The sequence below is a fragment of the Lepus europaeus genome, chromosome 5, assembly GCF_033115175.1.
Source record: "Lepus europaeus isolate LE1 chromosome 5, mLepTim1.pri, whole genome shotgun sequence".
Taxonomy (NCBI): Eukaryota; Metazoa; Chordata; class Mammalia; order Lagomorpha; family Leporidae; genus Lepus; species Lepus europaeus.
Genome location: NC_084831.1, coordinates 20,668,777 through 20,689,561, shown reverse-complemented (window position 1 = coordinate 20,689,561; position 20,785 = coordinate 20,668,777). Strand labels below are relative to the sequence as shown.

At 59.3% G+C, this 20,785-nt stretch overlaps 1 protein-coding gene across 2 annotated transcripts; it reads left to right on the top strand.

Annotated features, from left to right (window-relative positions):
* Nucleotides 1-671: 671 nt before the first annotated feature.
* Nucleotides 672-19,832, top strand: FGR (FGR proto-oncogene, Src family tyrosine kinase). Of its 2 annotated transcripts, none has more exons than XM_062193197.1 (13): nucleotides 672-758; nucleotides 7,754-7,816; nucleotides 8,677-8,909; nucleotides 9,402-9,504; nucleotides 11,422-11,520; nucleotides 15,446-15,549; nucleotides 15,671-15,820; nucleotides 16,736-16,891; nucleotides 16,985-17,164; nucleotides 17,535-17,611; nucleotides 17,865-18,018; nucleotides 18,929-19,060; nucleotides 19,152-19,832. In XM_062193197.1, exons 3-13 carry the CDS (start codon nucleotides 8,690-8,692, stop codon nucleotides 19,358-19,360), a joined length of 1,584 nt encoding a protein of 527 aa, XP_062049181.1. In that variant the 5' UTR covers nucleotides 672-758; nucleotides 7,754-7,816; nucleotides 8,677-8,689; the 3' UTR covers nucleotides 19,361-19,832. The 2 variants fall into 2 exon arrangements, with proteins under 2 accessions (XP_062049181.1, XP_062049182.1); XM_062193198.1 differs by lacking the exon at nucleotides 672-758 and adding an exon at nucleotides 6,741-6,826.
* Nucleotides 19,833-20,785: the final 953 nt, after the last annotated feature.

The window sequence follows — 20,785 nt, the reverse complement described above, 5'->3', positions numbered from 1 at the left end:
CCTAGTGCTGGGTTTGAGGCTGCAGAGGCAACGGTGGAAGCAGAGGGCGGGACCCCAGGCCACGCTCAGGACTCACTACTAGTGGCAAAGGCTGGGACTGTAACAGAAGAGGAGGCTTCACTTTCTCTAAAACAGAGCTGCGGGGAGCGACACCCCTCCCCCACTCGATGTGGCCCGAGGGAAGTCTCCGGCCGCTCCCTACCCTCCCCAGGCACAGAGACAGCATCCACAGCGGCTCCGGGGACAGCAGTCGGAGGTCCTCTGGCGGAGTGGACCTGTTCCTGGGCTTCCCCAGGAGGAACTGGCCTTCCTGTGGCAGAGAAAAGCCCACCTTCCCCCGACCCCAGGGATGCCCACAGCACAGGTGTCAGGCGGGCACCATCGGGAAAGCTCTGCCTGGGACTGGGGCTGGGAAAGCAGCCGGGGTGCAGGGAGAGGCCTGGGAGAGCCGACCCCCACAACCAGGGGCCGGCGGGAAGTGAGGGCGGGCGGGCCTGGATCTGGGGGCCCCTCCCCACTGTGGGCAGCCGGGTCGGGGCTGGGGCGTGACAACGAATTCTCCCCGCTGCCGCCACCACTGCCACCGCCGCCCGCGGCTGCAATAAGAGAAGTCCGAGGCGGCTTCCTCCTCCCTTGTCCAGAGGGGGCGGCGGGCAGAGGCGGGCAGCACCCCAGCCCTCGCCCACGTCGGCACTCGTGGCTGCGGGAGTCCCGGCTGGCTCTCGGGGCTGGCCAGAATCAGGCTCCCCTGGCACCAGGTAGGTCTGGCCGCGGCAGGTGGGGGCTGGGACGGGTCGGGGAGGGGAGGGGGCAGGCTGAAGGCAGTAGGGACACTTGAACTTAGACAAGCTGCAGAAGTTGGAGGCCAAGGGAACCTCACCCCTAAAAGGGCCGAGGGGGAAAACCGCAGAGACCTGGGAGTAACCTGCGGGGCAGGGCCCGGGGCACCTGGGAACCCCAAAGCGGGGTCTGGCGGGGAGGCGGAGTAGGGGCCTGGAGGGTGCGATTTGGAACGCGGGGTGAGAGTCGGGGGAGGCCCGGGGCAGAGAGTGAGGGACTCTGAAATGCAGCATTTGGGAAGGAGTTCCGTGGGGTGCGGGGACATTCGGGAAGAGCGTCAGGGAGAGCGAGTTCTGGCCCGCGCAGATTAACGGGGCCATTCCGGGGGCCCAGTAAGTACCCCCTGTCCCGCATCGCCAGAAGTCGGGGGTCAAGCCTAGGCCCGCAGGCCTGCGGCCCCCAGACCTGCCCGCCCCCGCACTGGTGGGCGCCTTGGGCCGGCGCAGGGACTCCTGCAGGGCGCTTCCTGGGGAAGTCCCCGCCCTCCGCAGGGACGGCCTCTCCCGGCGCCCCCTCCCCGCCAGCAGCGGCGGCCTCGGTCCGCGTTCCTCCCGGGATCCGGGAATTGCTGGCCGCCCCGACGGAAATCCTGCCTTTGACCGCGAAGGCGCGGAGGGGCTGTGTCCATGGCAACCAGAGGGCGGAGAAGCGAGCTGGGCTCTGGCTGCTGCGGGGCTGGTGGCCGGCGCAGCCCCCCCCCCCCAACCGGGCCCGGCTTTTGCTGCAGTTTGGAGTCCTTATCTTGGGAGGGGTGCGGGACAGAGGAGGGGGTGCTGATGTTCCATGATCTGGGATCCTGGAGTGGGGGGCTCTTAGCAAGACTAGGTCCTCGGTTGCTGTGTGACTGTCGCAGGTCAGGAGGCTTCTCTGGGCCACCTCCTTCTGTTTGAGCTATGGAGATAGAAGCTGGCTACACCTGCCTGCTGGACCCGGGTGAGACAGGTTTTGCTGAGGGTCCTGAAGGGGCTAAGGGGCTCTGTCCTTTGCCTTCTCAAAAACATGGAGGGGGACAAGAAAGAGACCCACACGCAGTGGGCAACTAACAAACAGATGTAGTAGATCTCTTGTAGGACCCATGCTGGGGAGATCCGCAGGCATGAGATCTGTCCCCCACCTTTCTTGGTGCCACACCCAGGTGGCCACCCCTCCAGTTAGTGGTTTCTTCAGGGATCCTGAGGCCTTTGGCACCTTTTCATCTGTGCTGGGGATGGGAAAGCAGGCTGCTATCCCCACTTCACAGATGGGGAGATGGAGGTTTGGGAGTCGGTGACTGGCAGGACCCACAGTAGGGACCAACAGTCCAGGGCACCTTGCCTCTGAGTCTCCCCCCCCGCCCCATCTCATCCCTACCCAATCTCTCAGAGCCCCCTGGAGAGGGAAGAGGTACATGGGGGAAGAGGTTGGGAGTCCTTGGGCTCCTCCACCAGCTCCTGCTCCCCAGTGGGTGCGAAGTTGCGAGCGTGGGTGTGAGAGTGTTTGTGTGTGTGGTTTGGGCTTCGGGTGAATGCGTGTGAGCCTTTGAGCATCTGTGTGTGCACTGGGTTTCCTCTGCACCCACCTGGGGCTGGTGTGGTGAGGGAAATGGCCTGACCTTCGGAGTCTGGGGAAGGATGAGCCAGGGTGCACAGAGCAGACTGGGCCACCCAAGGTGGGAGAGGCCCGATGCCCCACCCTGCAGGACCTGGGAGGGGGCTTCCGGTCTGCCACACTGTGGAACCCGGACTCCTCTGCCCTCAGCTGCCCCTGGGCACGGGGCCAGCTCCTGAAAATGCTGAAGCCCAGGCCAAGTGGCACTGGGAGCCCTGGGCAGTGCAGGTAGGAAACCACGGTACTGCTAAGAAGCGGTGCCCTCGGGAGCCAGCTAGGGCTGACGGGCCAGGACCCAGGGTGCGGGGTGGATGCCCACAGCCACTGCTCTGGTCTTGGCGAGGGGCCCAGTGGCACTGGGACTCACCTGCCGACCTTAGCCTTTCCCCTGCCCCACCCCTGCCCGGCCGGAGCCTTGAGGAGAAGCCGGAACTCTTGCAGGATGGTGGTTTCCGGCTGCTGCCCAGGGTCCCAGTTCCCTTTTGGTGAAATCCCCCATGGTGGTTGAGGCCAGCCCAGCCCTCCCACCTCGCCTGGGAACTTCTCTTTCTACTCCGCTCTGCCCAGCCCTGTGCCCTCAGCTGCCTCCCCCTACTGTGGAGGGTCTTCCTCCAGGGAAAGGAGGGGAGTGAGCGCTCACTGAGCACCCACTGTGCGCCTGATGCGTTGGGGGCTTGACTGCATTTGAAGCAGCCCCTTGAGGGAAAGATTTGTACTCCTGTTTTTTAGGTAGAGCAACGTCAGCTGAGGGAGCTGCACGCAGGGGAGAATTTCAGCCTGAGCCTGTCTCTGGATCCCACAGATGCTAGGCTGGGGGTGGAGGGGCACCCCAGAACATTCCGTTTCTACCTCAAAGCCCTGATGTGGCTTTGGGAAGTGTGGACCTCAAGAAACGATGGGTGGGTGTGGGTCTTCCTACCAGGAGTGCGGGCAGGGCTGGTTTCCTGGTGGGTGGTCAGCTACCTCGTGACAGGGGTGGTGTGTTCCGTTGGCCAGGGGCTGTGTAGACAGCAGGACAGGCACCAGTCAGAGACAGCACGGTCTGGCTGCTCAGGCTCCTCAGGCTTTGGAGAATGTCGCGACAGCCCTGGGAACAGAGCTTTGGACCTGAATAAATGGCCCTGACTTTGAATTTCCTGTTTGGCTGTGTGACCTTGGGCAAGTCACTTCCCCCCTACATAGGAGCAGGCTGGGGCCAGGGTGGGGGATGGGTGATAAATGGTCCCTGGGAGCCAAATTAGCTTTGCTGCTTGTGGTGCTCAACTTCACAGGGCCACTGCACGCCTGGCAAGAAGCTCATCTCCTCGAGCCCTGCCAGCAGCTCCGCACAAAGTGGCAGGTGCAGAGACTGATGTCCTTCATCCAAGGTCGCTACTGAGCACAGCAGGGCAGGGCCACACGGCAGCAGGTGCTGGACGTGGGAGCAGCACGGTCCAAGGCCAGGACCTCAGTTCTGATACCCATGGCCTGCTGTTGGCCCTGATGGGGCTCGGAGAGCTGACTCCCGCCAAGCAGATGTTGAAGGGGCATATTCAGGGCATGGGCGTTGTGGCACGGTGGGTTGAGCCTCAGCTTCCGATGCTGACATCCCATATCCGAACGCTGGGGCTGCTCTGCTTCTGATCCAGCTCCCTGCTAATGTGCCTGAAAAGGCAGCAGAAGATGGCTCAAGCGCCGGTACCCCTGCCACCCACATAGATGGAGTTTCTGGCTCCTGGCCCAGCCCTGGCTGTTGTGGACATTTGGGGAGTGAACCAGCAGATGGAAGACCTGTCTCTATCACTCTGCTGCTCAATGTAGATAATTAAATCTTTTTTTTTTTTTTAAAGAGCCATTGCGCACAGCCCAAGTTCCAGCAGTGTCCAGAATGCTTGTGGTCACTCTGGGCTGCTACTCCCTTTCTGGTCTTAGCAGGCTTCGAAGTCTGGTACTGAGAGAAGATAGCCATGGCTTCAGAGTCAGTGACTGAGGGTGTGTGGGCCGATCTCCTCTCTCTGGGCTGAAAGGAGATTTCAAGTGTGTAGCGCAGGGCCTGGTGCACAGTAGGTGTTTATTAAGAGACACTCATCGTGCTTCTACGAGGGCTACAAAACAGAACGGTGCTCAAGGCAGGCTTTGGAGCCAAACGGACTAGCATTGTGTTTTAGCTTCCTTCACTTGCCCTGCCATCTTCAGCGAATGACTTAGCATCCCTGTGCCTCAGCGTCCTCGTCTGTAAAACAGGACTGAAAGTGAAGCCTCCCTCTCAGGGTCACTGAGCGAGATTACGCCTGGAAATTGCCTGGCACGATGCCAGCCACTGTGTACATGTTTAATACACGAGCACATTTGTTACTCATCTTTACTGCCACCCAAACTTCCAGGATGTCCAATTACTCCCTGCAGAGTGGGAGGCGCAGGGCTGGAACCAGCCTGGGGAGGATGTGGAGTCCTGGGGGCTCTGGCCACCAGACGCAGGCGGCTGAGCGGAGGCCACGAGCTGCCCCCTCTCTTTTTTCCTGTTTGGCTCTTTAGCTCTCTTCGCTGCATCTCGGCCGTTCTCTCCTTCTGCTCCTGCCTCTTCCCGTGCCTCTGCCTCTCCTCTTCACCTTGCATTTTCGTCGCTGTGTCTCTTTGTTTCTTTCTGGCAGTGCTGCAGATGGTGGAGCCAACGAATGCTGGCTCATGTTGGTTCCGCACATCTCCCAAGCCAGCATTCAGGAAGCCACTCCAGGAGCTTTAAATCAGCCACAGGAGGAATAGCTACACCACGGACATCAGCAAATGGTGCAAATCAGGATTTTCTCATTTGAGATTCAGTTTATCAGCACACCATACTCTCTCTCTCTCACACATCCCTCTGTCTTTATGCTTCTATTACTGTCTCTTACTCTTTGTCTCTCTTATCTCTCAATTTCTCTCTCTCTCTCTCCCTCCCTCTCTCTCTCTCTCTCTCCCCCTGTTTTTGAGAGATACCACATACCCGAGCCATCACCTGCTGCCTCCCAGGGTGTGTACTAGCTGCAAGATGGAATCAGTAGCAGGGCCCCAGGTCTTAAGCCCAGGTGCCCCAGTGTGGGATGCAGGCAACCCAAGTTGCTTCTTAACCAGCAGATGAAATGCCCATGCTACTCCTGCCTCTCCTGTCTCCTCATGTCTTTTTCTCTTCTGACAAAATCCTGTGAACCAGGTCACATTCAGTGTGGCCCTTTCACTGCCTTGGGCCGTGCAGACCCCCAGACTCTGGCCCCACGTCCCCTGATGCCCTCAGCATTCCTGTCCCCGGAGAGCCAGGCCCAGCTGGGGCTTTGGTCCTCATCAAGGCTGGAAGTGACAAAGCTCTGACAGCTGCCACCTCTGTCTGCCGCCCACACCGTCAGCGCTGCCAGGGCTCTCCTCGGCCCACAGAGCTTTCTGCCTCCTTGCCCAGGGCTGACAGTCTCTGAACACCATTCAGAGCAGGTCTGAGAGGAAGCCAGGCTCTAGACTGATAGGGATACATTGCGGCAATGTGCACTTGGGAGGTAGCAACATTGTATCTGTGTGTGGGGGAGGGGTAGACCTGTGGATCACTTGCAGAGCAGAGCCCACCGTGGGTCTGAGTGCCAGCCCAGGACTGAGCTGTGGCTGCCACTGTCCATGTCTGTGACAGGCATGACAGAGAAGGGTGGCTGGGTGCTGTGATATGGGAACAAAATGCCAGGATATATCATTCTGTGTGGCACTGGGCGAGTTTCTAAACTTTTCTGTGCCTCAGTTGTCTCATCAACAATAATCCTTGAATCCCAGAGCTGTGATGAGGATCCCAAGAGGTGTTTTAGGTCAGGGGCTTCACAGAGCTGCTGCCACCTCTTCAACTGTCCATCCCATATTTGCAAATGGACAGAGTTGGGGCTGGGCAGCTACGGGGAGGGTGTCCTCAGCACAGAGGGACCCGGGCTTTCTGTGGGGGGGGGCTTGGGCAGCCCAGGGAGTGGGGAGGCCCAAGAATGGGTCAGGAGTGCTATGCAGATCTGGGGTCAGCCCTGGTGGCCGGCTTTTCTCATGGACCCAGAAATCCCTTCAGCTGGGCCCAGATGTCCCTTCTGTGCCCACTCTGTTCTCTCTCCCGACCCTCCCGGGCACTGCAGCTGCCTGGGGCCCATTCAGACAACCGGCTTCACCCTGGGGAGGGTCCTGGGGGAAGGATGTGAGCCCAGGCCTGGTGACAGGGGCTATTTTAAGGGTGGCCTCCACCGCAGCCTGCCTCACAGTTTACCACATGGGTGTCACCCTCTCTCCCCAAAAACACACACCAGAAGACAGTTACCGTGGAGGGTGATTGGGCTGATGGGGCTTGGGTGAGGTCAAGGCAATGATGTGACTGAGCCATGGGCCAGGAAACTGGACCTGGTAGATCCAGGAAGGCTTCTTGGAAGAGGTGAGTGGTTCCGGTAGGGAGGTTAGGACTTAGAGAGAGGAAGAGAGAAAGAGAGTGATGTCCACCAGGAAGCTTCCTGGGGGTTCAGAGAGGGAAGCTGGGGGTTCCTGTACCCAGGACCTTCAGGCCCCTCTGGGGGAAATCAGAGTTCACTAGGGAGGCCCCACCCTAACTCTGCATTCCTCCCACGTCTTAGGAAACCAAGCCCAGTCCCCGGCCAGTTCCTCTCTGAGTGGTGCAATGGCAGTTTCTGTCTGGGGGTGGGGACCCCTTGCTCAATGACCTCCCCGCCTGTTGCTCAGAGGACTCAGCTGCCTAAGAAGGCTTGGCTCATGGCGGGGGGCCTGCCCAAGGGACTCTGGTGGCCCCAGCTTTGGGCTGGGCCTCTCCCTGATGTGGGGATCAAAGCAGAGCTCGGCAGTAGGTACCTGCTGCCCCTCTGCGACCAGAGGCCACCCTGGGGCTGCTGTGGGGAGGGGTCGCACAGCTCAGGCTGGGGCAGAGGCAGAGCTTGTGGGGGAGGGGTTTGTGTTTGTGAGACAGTAGCTGGGGGGCCTCTGTGTGAGCTGAGCCTGGCCCCTGGAGGAAACCCACTTGGAGATGGGCCCAACGCAAAAGCAGGAGTGTGTCAGGGCAAGAATGCCCTGCAGAGAGACAGCTGAACGCGTGTGCGTGTCCACGTAGACAGGCCCTGTAGGTGGATTTGTGAACACGTGTGTGCGCCGTGTGTCTCAGCCAGGCTCATGCGAGTCTGTGTCGGGGTGTGCTCGTGTGTCAGGTGTTAGGTGGGCATGAGTGTGGGAGTGGGTGTGGAGTTGTCCCACGTGGGGCGATGTGTAAGTGCGCAGGTGTGGTGGCGAGGAAAAGGAGGGCAGAAGTCACGCTGCTGGGCAGGGCCGTCCGCAACTGTTTCCTGCCTCCCCTCAGGTCCCCCGACCTTCCCAAGGATCATGGCGCAGCCCCACTGACCCAGGAGTAGGGGCCTTCGGGGTGAGTGTGGCGGGGAGGACTGGGGGCTTGGGGGGTCAGGAAAAGGGCCGGGGGTGGCCTTCCTGGGCCTTGCAGCTCCTCACAGCCCCCTGCTCCTACAAGGCCTGTTGCTAGGTAACGGATGGGGGAGCCAGAAAGAGGCAGCTTGAGAGGCCTGAGGCTGGACCCACGACAGGAAATGGCCTTGATCCCCTCTGCAGGGAGCCTCCAGGTGCAGGCACACAGCCCTCCCGCGCACCCCCACACACCGCTGTGCAGATCCATGCACGTTCGCACACAAAGACACACAGAGACAGGCGTACACACAGGCACGTGTGCTCTCCCCACAGAGCCATGGGCCCGGTCACAGAGACAGCGATACCTTCTCACGCACACCGGAACGTGTTCACACACACACACTCAGAGACAGGCACACCAGCACAGATGTGCACACTCGCAGCCAAACACAGGTGCCAAGACACGTGCACAAACTCACACACACACACCTGCACATGTACACACACATTCCCAAGGAGCTACACACATAACAGCAAGCCACACACAGACACAGGGACACAAGTCCCTGAGGGATTCACAGCGATGGGAGGCGAAAGTATGAAAGAAAGAACCATAGCAACATCCTGATGTGGAAAACCAGCCTGGAGGAGTGGGCTTGAGCCACTGGCTGTCTCCAAACACGCCCCGGCCACTGGCAGGTGGAGCCGGCTGGCAGTGGGGGGGGGGCATACCTGGGCTACCCTCACCCTTCACGAGGGGGGACCTCAACCCAGGGGAAGCCATGTGCCTGTGTGAGGGTGTGCACAGGGTTGCATGGGAGCGCTGTGCAGGGACCCCCTGGTGAGGCACACCCCCTTGTGTAGCAGGGCACCTGGAATGGGCTGTGTGTTCTGCAAGAAGCTGGAGCCAGGGCCCAAGGAGGATGTGGGCCTGGAAGGAAACTTCAGGGCCTCTGGGGCTGCCGACCGCTATGGCCCTGACCCCACCCAGGGCCGGCCAGCCTCCTCCTTTGCACACATCCCCAACTACAACAACTTTTCCCCTCAGCCCTCCAGCCACACCTTCCTCAGTGGGGGCACCGTCAGGGGCATCTCAGGTGAGTGCAGGGGGTTGGGGGCAGGTGCGGCCTGGATCCGGGGAGAAATCGGGAGAAGGGGAGACTTGGACTTGACCCCAGGGAGCCTCCAGAACCAGTGTAAGAGCAGCCTTATTTCCATGACTGCACAGGCTGGATTGGGGAGCCTGTGCAGCCTCCTCCCGGGAGTCCTCCGGGGGGGGGGGGATACAACTCTGCTCTCAGGCTGAGGGGGGACCTGGTAGCAGGTACAAATGGGAAAGGGACCCTTCTGGGCCACTTGAGTGCCACTTCACAGTTAGGAAGTCTTCTTGGCAGGAAGAAGAGGAGTGAGCAACATGGAGGACCCCCAGGTCCTGAATCCTCCAGGGCCAAGTCAGAAACCCACAGGGCTCCAGTGGTCCGTGGGTTCCAGGGCATTGCAGCAGTGGGCTGGGGAACGGGTTCTGGGGGTGCAGCCCCATCGGCGCTGCTGCCTGTGCCCTTCTCGGCTGAGTGGTCCTGGCTCCACAGGCCCTGGGGTGACCCTGTTCATTGCCCTGTATGACTACGAGGCCCGGACAGAAGACGATCTCACCTTTACCAAGGGCGAGAAGTTCCACATCCTGAACAACACGTAAGTGACCAAGCCACCCAGCTACTGTGGGGCCTGTGCTGGAGTCTCACCCATTTCCCATGCTCAGAAAGCTCCAGGCTGCTTGAAGACACATAAATGACAGCCTGAGCAATGCCTATGACATGGAGTGGGGGAGCATAAGGAACAATGGGCACATGACCTAAACAGGGTCCTCAAGGCAGTGGTGATCAGGGCGGGCTTCCTGGAGAAGGTGATTTTAGGTTGCGATTCCAAAAACGAAGAGCCAGTGAAGGCACAGATGAGGAAAGAGGAAGAGGGTGAGAGAGACCATGAGGTGGTTTGTTCTGTCCAGATGAATCATGAAGTACAGGATGCAGAGTGGGAGCGCCGAAGCCGGGGAGTAGGTAGGCGCAGGGGCCGCGAGGAGTGTGAAGCCCTGTGAGGAGTCGGGACTTTGTCCAGAAGGGAGAGGGTGAGTTCTTGAAAAAGTTCACGGACAAGGTGTCCTGTGACAAAACTATGGGAGCTGGCGCTGTGGCGCAGCAGTGTCCCATGGGGGTGCTGGTGCGAATTCTAGCTGCTCCACTTCCCATCCAGCTCCCTGCTCATGCGCCTGGGAAAGCAGCAGAAAATGGCCCACGTGCTTGGGCCCCGGCACCCACGTGGGAGACCCAGAAGCTCCTGGCTTCAGCCTGGCCCAGTGAACCAGCAAATGGAAGATCTCTCTCTCTCTCCCTCTCTCTCTCTCTCTCTCTCTTTCTCTCTCTCTGCTTCTCCCTCTCTAACTCTGAGTTTCAAATAAAATAAATCTTTAAAAAAACCTGTGAATGAATTTCAATTTTTTGAATCAAAATAACTTTTTATATATTATTTTTAAGAAGACTTCTTTGAAAAATTGAGAGAGAGAGAGAGAGAGAGATCCTCCATCCACAGGTTTGCCCCCTAAATGGTTGTAATGGTTGGAGTTGGGCCAGGCCAAAGCCAGGAGCCTGGAACTCCACCTGGGTCTCTAACATGGGTAGCAGGGGCCCAAGTACTTGGGCCAGCTGCTGCTGTTATCCCAGGAGCATCAGCAGGGAGCTGGATTGTAAGTAGAGCAACTGGGACTCCAACGAGCACTCACATGGGATGCTGACATTGCAGGTGGCAGCTTAACCCAGTGCGCTGTAACATTGGCCCCTAAACTTATCTTTTAATTTAATTTTTCCTTGAACTTTAAAATTTTTATTCATGTATTTATTCATTTTTGCAAGAGAGACAGACAGAGGTGGTTCACTTTCCCTGTATCTCTCTCTTTTAAATATTTTATTGTTAAACTACAGTTAACATACCAAGAAATGAACTTAAGTGTACAGATCAGTGAGGTTTTTTTTTTGTTGTTGTTAATTGATCAACCTCATAACTATCATGGTTCACTTTCCAAACACCCCCAATAGCCAGAGCTGGGCCAAGCCTAAGTTGAGAACTTAGAACACAATCTAGGTCTCCCATATGGGTGGCAGGGGACCCAAGCACTTGAGCCTTCCTGGGAGCTTGCCTTCCAAAGTCTGTGTGAGCAGGAAGCTGGAATGAGGGGTGGAGCCAGGACTCGAACCCAGGTACTCTGATGTGAGATGTAGGCATCCCAGCCAGCATTTTATCTGTTAAGCCAAACACCCACCTCCCCCCTACCCCTTGAACTTGAAGTCTCCTTGTATGTAGCCATTGGCGGGTTTCTAGCAGGGAAGGGATGTCGTCAGCCATCCGCTGTGTCCCTGAACCCCAGGAAGAGGCCCGGAGGCCTGGGTGACCCCACTTGTTTCTTCTGCAGAGAAAGTCCTTGGGGGCAGTGGCTGCTGGGCAGGTTTGCATGTCCGAGGGGAGGGAGGACCAGGCCGGCCTCTGTGTGGCCCTGCCTGGTCCCAGGGTGCCCCAGGGGCTGAGGTTGTCTGACTGCCCCCTGTTCTGTGCCTGCAGTGAAGGAGACTGGTGGGAGGCCCGGTCCCTCAGCTCTGGACAAACTGGCTACATCCCCAGCAATTACGTGGCCCCCGTGGACTCCATCCAGGCTGAAGAGTGAGTGCTGGCTTGGGGGGGGGGGGCATCCAGACAGGGCCCTGGGGTCTGGACTCCGAGGCCACCTCTCAGGCAAGTCATTGCTCCTCCCCCGCCTGCCTCCTTATGTCTGGCTCTGTGAGGTCGTTGCGGGAATGGGAGAAGGTGATGGAGGTCGTGGTTGTACGGGCAGGCGTGCTCACGCTGCAGTGCTGCGCTCTGGACAGGAGGCTCCTGCCCAGGAACAGAATCAGAAACTCTTGTGGTCCTGTTTTACAAAGGAGGAAGCTGAGGCACAGAGACAGTCAATACTCCGCCCAAGTTCCCGAGGCTGGTGAGTGGCGGGCCGGAATGTGACCCCAGGCCACCTGGCTGCGCTTGTTGCCATTACGCACACTGACAGCAGTGCGGGAGCTTTAAAGCATTCCAGAGTGTTCGACCCGCAAAGCAGCCTCACGGCGTGAATTCTTTACTTCCTGCTCATGGACACCTTCACAGACACAAGCACTGCACCTGCCTCGGGTCCTTTAGTCCCCACACTAACATCACCGGCATGACTACGATCCCCATGTCACAGACGAGGAAGCCGAGGCTCACAACGTCTCTCCTTCCCACCCCCCACACGTGTGGGGAGAGAGGATTCGGGACACTTTGCCGTGTGGCAGTCGTTGGTGGCGGACTGACCCCGGGGAGAGGGAGGAGCCGAGGGGGCTGGTCGTCTCCTTGGGGAGCAGAGTGGGTGTCCGTGCCATTGGTTCAGGCGAGGAATACAGGGGCGGCTCCAGGTCCAGGGGTCCCGGGGCCGGAGAGGGGGCGCTGGGCTGAGGTTCCGGAGCTCAGCTTTTGTTTTATGTGGGAGGCCCGTGTTGAGGCAGACCCGAGGAGGGGGCCCTTTTCCTAACTGTCGCCAAGAGGCCTCCCTGCCGAGGAGTGGAAGCCGGAGTGAGGGGGATGAGGAAGGCTGCCTGGGAGGGTGATGGAGGAAGGAGGAGAGCGAGAAGGAGACTGGCCTGACCCCAGCTCCGGGGAAAGCAGCCTGCAAGGAGAAGCCCCTGGAGAAGGGAGGGAAACCAGGCCAGGCCGAGCAGAACAGCTCTGAGGGCGCAGGCGAAGTTTCAGGAAACGAGGGGCGGAGCACAGGCTGCTACTGCATTGGGCAATGGAGGTGACCTTGGTGAGAAGTGAGAGGGAGGTGACGAAGTGGAGACCCAGGTGAGAAGCGGAGGGGGAGGGTACGGCAGGATGTGGGTGACAAGACAGGACTCAGAACAGTTTTCTTGGGTGGAGCAGGACAGACGGGGCCCCTTCGGGCATTGGGGCTGCTTCGCGCGGTGGGGACAGGGTCCCTGAGCTGAAGCGGGTGGGCAGGACCAGAGCCCAAGTGCGCTGGGGCTTTGGCCTGGGGAGGGAGGTGGAGGCAGCGGGCGGTGGTTCACGTCTACAACCCCTCTGGGAGGCAGTGTCATCGGAAGCTGGGCTGCACTCAGTGTGGTGCTGTGGTTATGTGAGTGTCATGGTCAAGTGCACAGGCCCTAGAGCTGTAGCTCGGGTTCCTATTCTGGCAACACAGCTTCAGAGCACCGTGGCCTTGGGCAAGCTGCCTGACCGCTGGGAACCTCAGCTTCCTCATCTGTGTGCTGGGGCCAGCAAGAGCACCCGTCTCGAAGCGTGGGTCTGCGAATCAATTGGATGCACGCGGTATTAAGGCAGAGCTCGAAACAAAATAAGTGCTGTTATTATTATATTGCTTATTAAGGAAACCACTAATGTCATAGGCGCAGGTGGGGGCAGGGCTGTGAGACAACCTGGGGACGTGTCCTGTCTCCACTGCCCTTCAACAGCCCCTGATCCCCCTCCTGCCTGTCCTCCTGGCCATGCCACTTGCCAGGGCCTTCTCCTGTTTCCCAAATTCTGCCTAGTACCCAGGTGTGAGCTGACCATCCAGACTTTAGAGATTTCCACCTCCCTTGATTCGAAAACTATGCTCCTTCTAATTTGTCCCAAGATGGCCACAGGCCAATTTCGTAATCAGCACATCTGAGTCTTCTACGCCACCTTTGGTCACTTTGATGGCCACGGTGTACTCACACAGTTTACGGCTGCAGTTTGATGCCAGAAAGAGCCATCAGGAGCCAGCAGGAGGGGTGAGGCCTGAGGTTGATGTTGGGATTGACAACGCTTAAGACAGTGGAGAAAAAGCAGCCATCAGATCTGGGCAGGATGTGTCAGAGAAGATGGAGAGAGGGTGTTGTTCCCAAAGCCAGGGAGGACAGGCTGGGAGATGGGGGAAGGGAGGGATCTGAGTGATTGCCTGGAGGGGGGAGGGGGCAAAGAAGTCAGTGGCAAAGAGTTCTAGGTGGGAATCGTCAGGCAGTCTTACAGGCGGTCACTTCCCCTCTCTGAGCCTCGAGTTCCTCCTCTGTAAGAGTGCGTGAAGGGCCCTAAGGAGAGGGACTCAGGGGCTCAAGACGCCCTGGTGCAGTCACCGGTGACTGGGGTTCTAACAGCCTCTTTATTTGAAAGACAGACATCAGACAAAGATCTCCCACCTGCTGAAACCAGCAGCCAGAAACTCCAGAGCTGGGTCTCCCATGTGGGGGGCAGGGACCCAGGTACTTGAGCCACCACCTGCTGTCTCCCAGGACGCACATCAGCAGGAAGTTGGAATTGGGAGCAGAGCCAAGGCTCCAACCCATGCGCTCAGATACAGGATGCAGGTGTCCCAAGTGGCATTTGAAATGTGTGCCAAGATCTGCTGCTCTCACAGATTCATTTATTTATTTATTTATTTATTTATTTATTTATTTTTTGATAGGTAGAGTTATAGACAGTGAGAGAGAGAGAGACAGAAAGAGAAAGGTCTTCTTTCCATTGGTTCACTCCCCAAATGGCCACCGTGGCCGGCACTGCGCCAATCCAAAGCCAGGAGCCAGGTGCTTCCTCCTGGTCTCCCATTCGGGTGCAGGTGCCCAAGCTGCCCTCCTGGGCCACAGCAGAGAACTGGACTGGAAGAGGAGCAACCGGGACTAGAACCTGGCACCTATATGGGATGCCGGAGCTGTAGGCAGAGGATTAACCAAGTGAGCCATGGTGCCGGCCCCAGCTCTCACAAATTTTTAAAAGACTTATTTATTTATTTATTTTGAAAGGCAGAGTTATGGGGTCAGAGACAGAGAGAGAGAGAGAGAAAGAGAGAGAGAGAGAAATCTTCCATCTGTTGGTTCACTTCCCAAATGGCTGCAACAGCCAGGGCTGGGCCAAGATGAAGCCAGGGACCAGGATCTTCATCTGGGACTCCCACATGAGTGTCCCAGGCATATTAGCAGGGCGCTGGATCAGAAGTGGATCAGCGGAGACAAGAACCGGCCCGGCATCACAGGCAGTAGCTTAACCCATTACACCACAATGCCGGCCCTCAAAATTTTAACTCAAGGGCTGGTGCCACGGCTTACTAGGCTAATCCTCCACCTGTGGCAATGGCACTCCGGCTTCTAGTCCCAGTTGGGGCACCAGATTCTGTCCCGGTTGCTCCTCTTCCAGTCCAGCTCTCTACTATGGCCCAGGAAGGCAGGTGGTTGGGCCCCTGCACTCGCATGGGAGACTAGGAGGAGGCACCTGGCTCCTGGCTTCGGATCAGCGGAGTGCGCCGGCTGTAGCAGCCATTTGGGGAGTGAACCACCGGAAGGAAGACCTTTAAAAAATTGTTTTTTAACTCAAGGAAACCCAAAGAGTAGAGAAGGGAAAGCTCCCCTTTGTTGGGCACCTGCTGTGGGCCAGGGATTTTCCATGCGCTGCTCTGATTTTCCATGCGCTGCTCTGCGATCTTCATGGCCAGGCTGAGTCCCATTGCACATGCGAGGAAGGCCTTGGCTGCAGAGGTGGCTCCCAGGGGGCTGGCTTGGGGTCTGCACAGAGTGTCCCTGACTCTCACCCGCCCTCCCAACAGCTGGTACTTCGGAAAGATCGGGAGGAAGGATGCAGAGAGGCAGCTGCTGTCCCCAGGCAACCCCCAGGGGACCTTCCTCATTCGGGAGAGTGAGACCACCAAAGGTGGGGGCTGCGCCCTGGCAGTGTGGGAATGGGCCCCCTCCCCCACACCCTGGCCTCTTCCGGCTACCAGACTGGGGAAGATGCCGACAGCACACCTGCAGTGACCCTGTCCCACCCACAGGTGCCTACTCCCTGTCCATCCGTGATTGGGACCAGAGCAGAGGTGATCACGTGAAGCATTATAAGATCCGCAAGCTGGACATGGGTGGCTACTACATCACCACGCGGGCCCAGTTCGACTCAGTGCAGGAGCTGGTGAAGCACTACATGGGTGAGGGCAGGCGCCTCCGGTCCCTGAGCCAGCCCGCTGATGCCCTTGTCCATAGGAGAGACGGAGGCCCAGGGAAGGGAGGGTTCTCCCAAAGCACTCGTGGCCACGCCGGGCTCAGGATACTGCTCTGTGGGCTTCACCAGGAAACTGAGGCAGGCATCCCACCATGGCCAAGCAGCGCCCCCTAGCATCTGAGCAGGGAATTGGCCAGTTTCTGGCATCAAGTCCTGAACCCAACAGGAAGTTTAAGCATTGATCTGCCTTGAATGCCCATTTCCCCTCCCCCCACTCCTCCTAGCACCGGCAGGGCACTAGGACTGCCCTGTGGCAGGGAGGGAACCACCTTGAAGGGACCAGAGCAGGGGATGGCAGAGGCTGTCTGCACTTCGGTGAGACACCCTGGCGGCTGGTCGGGCATGGATGCCCAGGGCAAGGCGGAAGGAGGAGAGCGCTCAGAGGCAGCAGCGGCCACACTCAGGCAGTGGAAGTAGAGTGGAGGCAGAACGGCCCAACATGCAGGGTTGGCTGGGCGGTCAAGGGCCGGGTGGGGGTCAATGCCCTGCCTGGACTGGTTAGGTCAAGAATGGGCCTCATGTCCATACCTTGTCTGGACTCCCCACCCCTGCACCTGTCCCGATCTCACCTTCTCCTTCAAGGCCAGCTCCCATGTGAGAGCCCCAGTCTTTACAGGAAAACCCCTTGTCACTATAGGGATCTTCTGTCCCCCTGGGGTGCCACGCCCTTCCCTGGGTACATACGTGTTCATTGACTCAGGGGCAGGGATGTGTTCCCTCCTAGCCTGTGCCCTCCTGGGAGGCCTAGTTCCTCACAGTCAGGCACCAGGCACCAGTGGGATGAGGTAGGGGGGAGGTGTGGCCCTGGCCCATGGGTAACCTGCAGCCCCCCTCCCTCCAGAGGTGAACGATGGGCTGTGCCACCTGCTCACGGTGCCCTGTGCCACCATGAAGCCGCAGACCTTGGGCCTGGCCAAGGACGCCTGGGAGATCAGCCGCTCCTCCATCGGACTGGAGCGCCGGCTGGGCAGCGGCTGCTTCGGGGATGTGTGGCTGGGTATGGCGATGCAGGGTGCCTGGAGGGGGGGGGGGGTGTGGGGAAGGCCTGGGCCCATGGGGAGCAGTCCTGATGCACTGGACCGTGGGACAGGCACGTGGAACGGCAGCACAAAGGTGGCGGTGAAGACGCTGAAGCCTGGTACCATGTCCCCGAAGGCCTTCCTGGAGGAGGCGCAGGTCATGAAGCTGCTGCGGCACCACAAGCTGGTGCAGCTGTACGCCGTGGTGTCCGAGGAGCCCATCTACATCGTGACCGAGTTCATGTGCCACGGTGAGGGCGTGCGACGCTGGGTGGGGGTCTCTAGGAAGGGGACCAGAACCCTGGTGAGTGAGAGGCCCCTAGGCAAGAGGACAGCAGGCCTGGGAGTGGGGGCGGAACCTAGGGGATGGGGGTGTGGTCAGACGGTGGGTGGGGCTTGAGCTAAGGAAGCCAAGCTCTGTGCTGAGGGAGGGTCTGGGCGGAGTCCGTGAGGGGCGTGTCCAGGAGAGGAAGAGGATCCTGGAGATGTGTCTGGGTGGGTGTCTGAGAGCAGGAGGTGGTGGGCGAGGCCAGCGAGAGGGCTGGGGGTTCCACAGGGGTGACCGGGCGGGGTGGGCCTGGAGTGGGGGTCCTCACTGATTTTCTGGCTTCCTGCCCCCAGGTAGCTTGTTGGAGTTCCTCAAGGACCAGGAGGGCCAGGATTTGAGGCTGCCCCAGTTGGTGGACATGGCAGCCCAGGTACCCTTCAGCTCCCAGACCTCTCTGCCCGTTAACCTGCAAATCACCGTGCCCTGAAACACCTGGCCAACCCCTGGAAGTGCCACCCAGCCCCTGTGCCAGTGGGGCCACCTGGGGAAGGGCAGGGCCTCTCCCTGAGTCTCAGTCTCTCCATCTGGAAAGTGGGTTTTGCAAATGGTCCCCTCATCCCTCAAACAGGCCGTGGTCCTGTGAGGTCACGCGAGCTCCTGTCTCTTCACACTTGACCCCCAAGGTAGCTGAGGGCATGGCCTACGTGGAGCGCATGAATTATATCCACCGGGACCTGAGGGCGGCCAACATCCTGGTGGGGGAGCGCCTGGTGTGCAAGATCGCAGACTTCGGTCTGGCCCGTCTCATCGAGGACGACGAGTACAACCCTCGGCAAGGTGCCTGGCCTCGACCCACCCCTCCAGGAGTTCCCGGTGCACCAAGGGGTGGGCATGGGCCCCACATCCTCAGGACCCTTGCCCACCCTGGGTCATCACCCCGGGGTCACCCTCATCCTGATCCTTCCAGCCCCAGCGCAGCCACTTCCCAGCCATGTAGCCTGTAAAATGAAAATCCCCAGCCAGTGGCAAGTCTGCAGACCCCTGCTCTGTGCCAGGTGCTGCTAGGAGTCTTCAGTGAGCGCTGGCGGGGTGTAGCAGCAGTGCGAACTCCCGCCAAGGGGCTGGTGCCTGAACCCCAGGCCCCCGGCCGTGTGACCCAGGCGAGTCACCTGCCTGCTCTGCCTCCTTTCACCCATCTGCAAAATGCAGGCAGGGGCAGCATCGCCGTCCTGCTGTGCAACAGGGACAGGCACATCAGAAAGGCTACACGAGTACGGGCTGTGGTCAACCTGAGCATCGCTATGAGGCTGGCAAAGCACCCAGCACCACACTAGACACACACAAGAGGCCCTAACGAGAGCCGGGTCCTTTCTGCTCTGCTAGGGGCCTGTGTTCAGGACCCCCAAGATCCCCATGTCATTTCCTTCCTTCCTTCCTTCCTTCCTTCCTTCCTTCCTTCCTTCCTTCCTCCTCTCTTTCTCTCTCTCTCTCTCTCTCTCTCTTGCTTATTTGAAAGGCAGACTGACAGAGATTGTCCATCCACTGGTTCACTCCCCAAATGCCCAGAACAACCCCAGGCTGAGGTCAGGCCAAAGCCAGGAGGCTGAAACTCCATCCGGGTCTTCCAAATGGCTGGCAGGCCCCAGGCACTTAAGCCATCACCTGATGCCTCCCTCCCGGGGCATTGGCAGGGAGTTGTTCCCACGGACCTCCATTACTAGCTTTCCCCCCTCCCTCAACCTCCCAGGGACCAAGTTCCCCATCAAGTGGACGGCTCCAGAGGCTGCCCTCTTCGGCAAGTTCACCATCAAGTCAGATGTGTGGTCCTTTGGGATCCTGCTCACCGAGCTCATCAGCAAGGGCCGAGTCCCATACCCAGGTTTGGTGGGGAGGGGGGCGGGGACGGGCTTCCTCCAGGCCGCCCCTTCGGGAGGGAGCAGGCCCTCTGACCGATGGAGCCCACCTTTCAGGTATGAGTAACCGGGAAGTGCTGGAGCAGGTGGAGCATGGCTACCACATGCCGTGTCCCCCAGGCTGCCCCGAGTCCCTGTACGAGATCATGGAGCAGACCTGGAGGCTGGACCCGGAGGAGAGACCCACCTTCGAGTACCTGCAGTCCTTCCTGGAGGACTACTTCACCTCCACAGAACCGCAGTACCAGCCCGGGGATCAGCCCTAGCCTGCCAGGGCATCGGGCGCCCTCTGGGGATGCCCACCACCCCTTGCCAGTCCCCAGGACTCTGACCCTGAGCCCCCCAGGCTGTGAGCAGATGCAGGTGCTGTGATGCTGGCCAGGGCAACCCAGATGGGGCGCGTGAGGGCTCCGAGCTCTACCCTCACCCGTTCTGACCCCAAGCACTGCTTCTGCCCTTTCCCACTTAGGCCCCCTGCATGCCTCTAGCCTCTCTCCCCACCCCCAAACACTCTGACCTTATGTGGTTATTTATAGCTCGGCATAGCCCCTTCCCTAACTCACCTCCTGACCCTGCTCCCCACCCTGCTGTCGGGCCTCTCTGATCTGGGCGCCAGGAATTTACCTCGACTCCCTGTTCCCTTGCCGCTGTAAGTTACCAGCCAGGGAGTCTTGGCCTTCCCCTTCGCCTGCTGGGTAGGGGCTGCAGGCCAGGGCCAGAGCAGAGAGGGTAGGTTGCTGAGGGCTCGCCTCCTCGCTGAACAGTGTGTGTTTATTGATTTTGTAAATAAGGAAAGTTACAATATGAATCTCCAAAGCACCAGCCGTGAACATCCCCTGAGCTTCCTCTGGGTGGGATGGTGGTCGGGGCGTGGCTGTTGGGAGGGAGGTGACCAAGCTGGCGTGGCTTTGGGAGCAGGCAGGGAAGGAAGGCAGGAGAGAGCACTCCAACTCCTAGCACACACAGGGCACCCTTTCAGGGCACCCGGAAGTCCCCCTGCTCATACCGTGGGAGTTTAGGGCGAGTTGAGAGATGGATACGGAAGACAGGTGACGGGAGAAGCATCAAGCATGTCCCCTTTGCTAGCAACATGGCTTTTGCTCTGTGTGCAAGGGCCTTGCTCATTCTGTGCCTGAGTTCAGCAGATTTGCCACCCATTCCAGGCACAACCTTGGCCTCTAGCCACAGGGGCAGGGCAGCTGTCAGATTCCCCAAGAGGAAGAGGAGAGGGCAAGGAGGAAGGAGAGCTGATTGGCTCTCACTGGGGGTGTCCCGCCCCCCAAGGGGAGGTTCTGAGGCAGTTTTGTTTGTCACAGTGACTGAAGGCTCCTACTGGCACTTTGGGGGCTGTGATCAGGGGCGCGGAACAACCTGCCATGCACCTGTGCCCTGAAATGTCCCACCCCCGGCTCCCCTTGGAGAAACTCTGGCAGCCTCTGTGTGGAAATCAGAGAGCGGGGAGGCAGCTGCTGTCCCCTGGCTCATTGGGGAAATAGGCTGGGACGGCCAGCAATCGCTGTTGCAATAGGCAAGCAATGATGGCACATGGACTCCCTGCAGGGCCCTGGGCTAAGCAGGACCCAGGCACGAGTAAGACGCGGCCACGCCCGGGGGAGGTCACGGGCAGGCTGCAAAGAAGGAGTGGTGGTGGCGGCGGCGTCTGCCGGAGGTCTGCTCTGCTCCCATCCAGC

Bases quoted from the DNA above. Each gene is read 5' to 3' on its own strand.
- FGR (XM_062193197.1), top strand. From the start codon at position 8,690: ATGGGCTGTGTGTTCTGCAAGAAGCTGGAGCCAGGGCCCAAGGAGGAT. The intron at 9,505-11,421 runs GTAAGTGACCAA...CTGTGCCTGCAG, and splicing joins TTCCACATCCTGAACAACAC to TGAAGGAGACTGGTGGGAGG. The intron at 18,019-18,928 runs GTGCCTGGCCTC...TCAACCTCCCAG, and splicing joins CGAGTACAACCCTCGGCAAG to GGACCAAGTTCCCCATCAAG.